At 37.4% G+C, this 7,135-nt stretch overlaps 1 protein-coding gene across 1 annotated transcript; it reads right to left on the bottom strand.

The window, feature by feature from the left end:
* Positions 1 to 2,455: 2,455 nt before the first annotated feature.
* LOC131643304 (beta-glucuronosyltransferase GlcAT14A) lies at positions 2,456 to 6,758 on the bottom strand. The gene is made up of 4 exons (XM_058913493.1): positions 5,773 to 6,758; positions 3,758 to 3,833; positions 3,559 to 3,674; positions 2,456 to 3,408 (listed from the first exon to the last, which is right to left on the bottom strand). The coding sequence occupies exons 1-4, from the start codon at positions 6,254 to 6,256 to the stop codon at positions 2,894 to 2,896; spliced, it is 1,191 nt and encodes a 396-aa protein (XP_058769476.1). The 5' UTR covers positions 6,257 to 6,758; the 3' UTR covers positions 2,456 to 2,893.
* Between the last annotated feature and the right edge of the window lie 377 nt (positions 6,759 to 7,135).

Genomic DNA, 7,135 nt, shown 5'->3' with positions numbered 1-7,135 from the left:
ACCATTGATCCGGGCTTCAACATCACATCCGGTACAAGTACGGAGAAAACAAGTGACTCGTCCACCATTGGACTTGCCTAAAACAAATACACATTGTATAGCAAACAAGTATGCAAACCCGCATCCATATACGGGGAATCCAGAAGTGTAACAACCTCTGCTAGATTATGGAATAAATGCATCCTCGATGAGTAACCTCCTGCCTATTGTCAAGGGACTTGTACAAGCACACTGCAAGACGGTTAAACGGGTTCGCACAAGCCTAAGTGGCCGCGAGATGACCTTAGCCTAATTGGCTTCATTGTCCCGTTAACCTTCTTCACGCTAGTGAGTTACGCCGAGTACAAACCGCCACCTTGACGCCTGAGCCCATCGGGCGAAAGCCTAGTATTAGTCTACGTGACTTCACTAGAGGTGAGTTACCTCATTATGCATTAGCCTACAAGGCCGCATAACCCCACCATACCGAGCACGCAAGTGTGTTAACGCCAAGTGAGTAAAACCCCGTACGGAAACTCACGAGCACACTGCAACGGTAGCTCAAATGCACACCATATCGAACAATACACATGAACGGGTTATTCCATTGGACTACACGGTCCGGGAGGGCTCATAGACTACATAGTCGGAGCAGCGTCCCAATCTAGCCTTCCGGCCACTTCGATTCAAGCATACAGAAATATGACGTAATGTCAAGGTCACAAACAATGCAATCAATCCAATCGTTTAACCAAAACGAAGACATCCATATATTTCCATGTATAAAACATAATGGCATAACATTTATAATTATGGATATCACAGTCATGATAAGCAATAGATAATATATGCCACGCATAACATGGGAATTATTAATCGAATGATAGAAACATAAGTTCTCATACTAATTCATTGATTCACTAAGTGGGGTTCCACTATTGTTAAATTAAACATTCTGGTTTTGGGATCGATTTCATTAGAAAGTACACGTCGCTAGCTTTCCAACGATATAAAGTTTACGCAATTCCGATACCCGAGCCGAAAGTTATGACTTTCTAAAGTTTGCTGATTTTTGCACTTTTGCCCAGGGTAACCGGTTACCCAGAGTCCAGTAACCGATTACTGGCATACAAAATGCCCAGTAACGCAATTTTCTACAGAGTAACCGGTTACCCAAATGCCAGTAACCGATTACCCTGAAGCAGAATCAATTTTCTGCATTTCTAAGGGTTCTAAACCAGTCCCAATGGCTTCTAACTGATTCCAAGTATCATAATTGATCCCAAACGAATTTATAACATGCATATATACAGAATCATCAGCATGCAAAGGATCAAAACAATACAACATACCATAACATTATCAATTAACAAGTTGATCATATGCAATTATAGATTATCACTCAAACCCCAATTCTAACCCTTGCATGCAAATTCCCCAAGTCTCTAACTAAGGACTCACCTTGCATCAATGGAGCTTTGGATGATGAACATGCTGCAATTGAGCTCCTAACTTGACCAAAACTCCAACTCCAAACTCATCAAACCCGTATCCCTCCATTCACACATTCAGCATAACTGACACAAATTCAAGTTCGCTTTTCTCCTTCAAAACATAAGCTATGAACGCGAACCATATGTGCAAATCGAAGAGAATTTCGTTAGCTTTCCAACGAGACCAGAATCGCTACGATCGGAGTTACGAGCAGAGAGTTATACCTGATTTACTGGAGATGTATCAAGAGTTGCGAAAATGACTTTGATGAACATAAGCTCTTCTTTCTCCTCCATGCTCTTAAGCTCTTTTCTCATAAATTCTGATTTTTGTAAGTCTTCCACCAAACATAACCTTATGTTCACATGCAAGTGATGTTTATGGTCTCTTTTATCCTCCAACTAAGTGGTATTTACCACTTTGCCATCTAGTTCATTTCTAACCAAACTCTTGATTCTAACCATTCTAAATAAAATCTTTTCTTAGAAATTTCTCAATAATGCTTAGTGTTATATTGACACTTAGTTGTCATAAGGTCTCACCATTTATTCTTGTTTTGAAAAATAGAGATGTTACACCCCTTATCTTCACTCTTTTCAAAACATGTCAATATATAACAACCAATAGTAATTAAGGATAACTTTGTAAAAATATTATCTTTATTGACTCAATCATTACTTTTCTTAATCTGTGTGTAACAAACTTAAACGACATTTATTTTGAGACAGAGGGAGTATTTGATTTTCTATCGAATCCAAACACATACTTGTTTAAGTTTGTTATGTTTAACTAAAGAAAGATAAAAGTTTGTGACGTTTCCCGTTAGTTATTTGACAATACAACAGATGACCGTGACAATGGACTACTCCATACTTACACTTGCCAATATCTATCACTATCAAAAATCAGCAAGTTAGTAACACATGCATGTGTGTGCATGCAGATGCAGCAAACATCTAGTATCCAGTCTATATATAGAAGATGTCAAAAGGAAAGAAAAATAAGGATTGTAGAGTGGAAAATGACAATCATATTCATAATCCAAAAAGAATAAGCTAGCTATCGTGCACGAATCGTCGAGATCAGACATTATAGAACATACAACATTATCAATAGAAAGCAAGAAGAATATCCTCCCACTGATTCACGGCATCATCGGAGGATCCACTGTAAATATCAAAGCCTCCAAAACAATCCCAGCCAAAATGCATTTCCCTTTTCCATCTCTCAACTCTTGATTTCTTATGCACAGAGTCCATCCTATTTCAAGATTGATATTACACTTTGTTGACCAAAGAATGTGTCTACTTCCTCTTCTTTCAAAATAAAATGCCAACTTCTACTGGTCACCGGTCAGTGCAATAAGATAGACTTGCACAGCTTCCTACAAAGGTTTCTATTCTTACTGTCTATTATATAATCACTGGCACTGATTCGTCTGCGCTGTCCAGTCATCCAGAAGACTAGAAACAGACGCCTCGAGCTTCTTAGCCTGAGGACCTGGCTTCAGAATATCGACGTCGCCCCACTGGGAGCATGGATCCACCCACCAGCTTCTCCGTCCTGAGCACCATGCCCCTGGGGCAGCTCGATTCCGACCGCGTCGGAGAATTTTTTGGTCTATCATATCCAGAACAGGGTTATTGGCCTCAAACTGTCTAGCAAAAGCTGCTCCGCTTTCTGCCATCATATCATAAACCGATGTATTAAGGAAGAGAGGTTCCATTTTCGGAGGATTGTCCCATATCATGTATCGTAAGTCACCGTTTACTGTCGTATTCTTAAATTCTGGTGCGTTGCAGACGACCGAGTGAAAGTATCCTTCTTGAGATAATTTGACATTTGTAAAATACATCAATAGCGTCCGTGGTAAATTATCCCAACCAAAAATGCAGAACTCTAGAAAGGGTCGGCTCAAGGTGACCCACGGTGAACCTGCATTGCGTGAAAAACGTTCAATATTCATTCTTATGTAGTTGTAATTTTCAAAGTTAAATTCAATATTCATTCTTATGTAGTTGTAATTTTCAATAAAAAGGTGACAGTATGATGCTTAGATGTGTTGCACTAGGAAAGGGGATTTACCAGTGAAGAGTTTGAATGCATCGGGTGTTGTCCTCTTCTCTGTAGCTTGAAAAATTTGACTTCTCCTTGCTAAATATGTTCCCGGGTCAACTACAATAGGTTGGAATCTGTCACTCCTGCACAATTGAATAGATAAATAATCTAGGAACCAAGGAATAAGTGCGCAAGTAGAAGTTAGATTTAGTAATGGTTTTCATACTCTTTCCATCCAAGGTCACTGGTGTGATCAATGAAATTGAGGTTTCTATTTACGGAGGAGAAAACGTGGGATAGATCTGATAAAGAAGACAAGCACAACAAACATTAGAAACATCTTAGGAAAGAAGACAGGCATCCAACTGAGATTTATGAATTAGGCATGATATATAAGGATCTTACAACAAGCACAACTCAATGGATAAATTTCAGAACAATATGAACATGGTTAAAAAATGTGGTTGGGCCTAACTTATCCCTACAAAACCGGCTTGTAGGGTGAGGATTGCCCCCACTTATAAAGACATATTCAGACCATATATTGTCCAATGTGAGACTCTTAACACACACCCTCGCGCTCAGGACTAGACAACTAAAGCGTGGAAATAAATGACGGGTGGCTTGATAGCGAAAACCTGATAGCAGATGGCTCACCGGATCTTAAACGAGACTCTGATACCATGTTAAGAAATGTGGTTAGGTCTAATCATCCCTACAAAATCGGCTTGTAGGGTGAGAATCGCCCCCACTTATAAAGACATGTTCAGGCCATATATTACCAACGTGAAACTCTTAACAAGCACTAAACATTTCCTCACCCATAAATTACAAAACAAAGTGTGTAAATGTTTCTGTACTGCCAATATTATTTTTGCCATTCATGATCATTTTTCCGCTTATATACACTATTTGTGGCACTTGAGCATGCTAAGTTGTATCCTCTAGTCACAATATCAGTCAGACTACCTACTAATTTACAGCTTAAATACTTATTCCACTTTGTAAGAACGCTTAAAAAAATGCCCACAACTAGAAGCACATGCCTCTTATTAGACTAGTATAATTAGACTAGTATTTCAATTTTTCAGTTCATTAGCAATTAAGAACAAATGCAAGAAACCATATGTAAACAGAAGAAACTGTCCGAATCTTATTAGATGCTAGCAATCATAACCACTTGAGATACTCAACCATTCAAGGCATGAGTAACATCCCTAATTCAGAACCAATCTCTTCTGGTTGGAAATTAGTATGCAATTACAGAGAAATTTGTTAAACATGCAAGGAAAAAATCACTTTTGATGTTGCATGAAGTGCATTTACAATCTTAATAAGGGTAGACAAGTGTTTTTAACATGCATAACGTGCTCTAAAATATTCAATAAGAAAATATAATGGAAAATTTAGTTCAGTTCTTTCAACATAGATGACTGGTTTGAGGAATCTATACCTCAGAATATGTTTTTTTAAAGGTAAAAATATATGCTTTGTCATAGTAAAATTGTTTGACCCTGACAAATCACAATTTGCCAAGACAACAAGCAATTACATAACTTCTTTTATTTAAAGAATTGTAAATTACGATGTGGTAAATTGAAAGGTCGTAATTGGATGTCAGTGTAAAATAATTTTACACTGATACTGCCCATCTCTTAATCTCCAAAAAAAAAACAATGCATTCTTTCTTTGGCTGCAGCCAGCATAGAGGCACAGCGGTACGAGCAAGGGGTACAGGGGAGGCAATTGAGCCCTGCCCATCCCCTATAAGCACCCTTCTACAAACACCCTATCTGAAACCCTACTTCCCCCACTTCTACCTCCTTACTCCTCTCCCCATATGTGACCCCTATTTCAACCGGCGCCCGCCTTTTAACCATTTTCATGCCCTCCTCTTGACTACTGTCTTAGCTTCGCCTCGTGGCTTTGGAGTTTTGGAGCAAGCTTAATTCTAAGGTTTCAACATTAATTCTTATTCTAAGATATCATGGTTCCAAGTAATAATGAATATCAAAATTCCTAAAACAGTCGAACAAAAACTGAAATAAAAACAAAGCGCCTAAACAGTGGCAAAAACTTTCCAATGAACACAAAGCCACCACACACCACAAAGAACAATACTTAACATTGAATTGTAAAGCTCATCAGTTTATAACATAACATGTTCAAATTTCCAATTCACACCACACTCAAACATCATCAATCAAATAAAACGCACAAACAAAACCAAAACACGCATACCATCCTGTGTAATAAGAGGATAATCACGAGCACTCAAAGTGATAAACCAACTCCATCCACTATCCAACTTAAGCATAATGGCAGCAGCCCTTAGAGTGATAGCAACATTAGAAGATCCCAAGTAAGTAATCCAATCAGCCTTCCCAACAACATCAACATTCCCGAAAGCCCGAATCGCGGGAACAGAACTAACATCATCAGCCAAACCCTGTCTCTCTTCTTGCCTAGCATCCATTCCAAGATGCAGCAAGTAACGGTTCCTCGGATGATAAACTGCCAACAACAAACGAAAGATCCGGTCCTTATCACCATGTCCACCGGAGATAAAGTAAGCAAAAGCGGGAGGGTAATGAGAACCATGTTGAACAATAGAAGGAAAAGGCTTTTGAGAACTGAAGGTTGAAAAAGAAGACATTAACAGTAACATCAGAGATAAAACCGCTGCAGTGAATAGCGTGAAAAGCCATTTTTTCTCAGCTCCCATAACTGCTTTTGGAGCATATGAAATATCAAAAGCAAGGATTTTGAGAACTGGGTATGGTTAAAGTTTGGATTTTGAGAACTGGGTATGGTTAAAGTTTGGATTTTGAAACTCTTTGCGTGAATGGGTCGTTGAAGATCGGAGTAATAGATAAAAACACAAAAAATTGAAATAAAAATATAAAAAAAAAAAGGAAAAAAGTTGAAAACCAAGATCAGAATTTCATAAATTTTGTTCAAGAATTGTAGATTCTAACTAATTGAATGTTGAATTTGTGTGAAAAGGGGTGATAGAGAAGTGTGAGCAATGAAAAGAGGATTAGGGTTTTTTGAACAGAGATTGGTTGTTGGGAGTTACAGAAGAAGATGGAGATCACGGATTTGTATTTTGATTTTCTTTCTTATGTTGTGTTCTCACATCATTGAATGAAGTCAATTTTTTCAGGTTTATTTTTTTTTTAGAAAACCTACAAAACATATTAAATTAAACTAAACAAAATGAAAGATTCGGACATAGTCTAGAAGTAATGAAATGTGGCTAAATGAAGAAAAAAAACTGCAGAAATATAAACATCCTTTAGCAATTAATACTAATAACTATACAAATTCTTAAATGATTTAATATTTATATTTTAAATATTTTTCTATTAAGAGTGCATTAGTTTAAGAGTGTATTACTTTATGTTTGAGAGATGATTATTATGCATAATTTAATTATTTTAATTAAAGCAAGATTTGTATTAATTCAAAAAGCATAAAAGAATAAGATAATCGCACGGATCCAGCTCTCATATGAGACAAAAAGAAGAAAAATATAAAATTAAAAAACCATCAATTTAGTTAGTTGTATGTGTCATAAGTTTCCTATTATACCATCCCTATA

This window comes from Vicia villosa, linkage group LG1, assembly GCF_029867415.1.
Source record: "Vicia villosa cultivar HV-30 ecotype Madison, WI linkage group LG1, Vvil1.0, whole genome shotgun sequence".
Classification (NCBI taxonomy): Eukaryota; Viridiplantae; Streptophyta; class Magnoliopsida; order Fabales; family Fabaceae; genus Vicia; species Vicia villosa.
The sequence above is the reverse complement of the archived record's forward strand: the minus strand, read 5'-3'. Positions and strand labels throughout refer to the sequence as shown.

Excerpts from the sequence above, each read along its gene's own strand:
- LOC131643304 (XM_058913493.1), bottom strand. The coding sequence starts at position 6,256 with ATGGGAGCTGAGAAAAAATGGCTTTTCACGCTATTCACTGCAGCGGTT. Across the intron at positions 3,675-3,757 it reads AGTGACCTTGGATGGAAAGA|GAGTGACAGATTCCAACCTA; the intron begins GTATGAAAACCA and ends TCAATTGTGCAG. Across the intron at positions 3,409-3,558 it reads TGCATTCAAACTCTTCACTG|GTTCACCGTGGGTCACCTTG; the intron begins GTAAATCCCCTT and ends CACGCAATGCAG.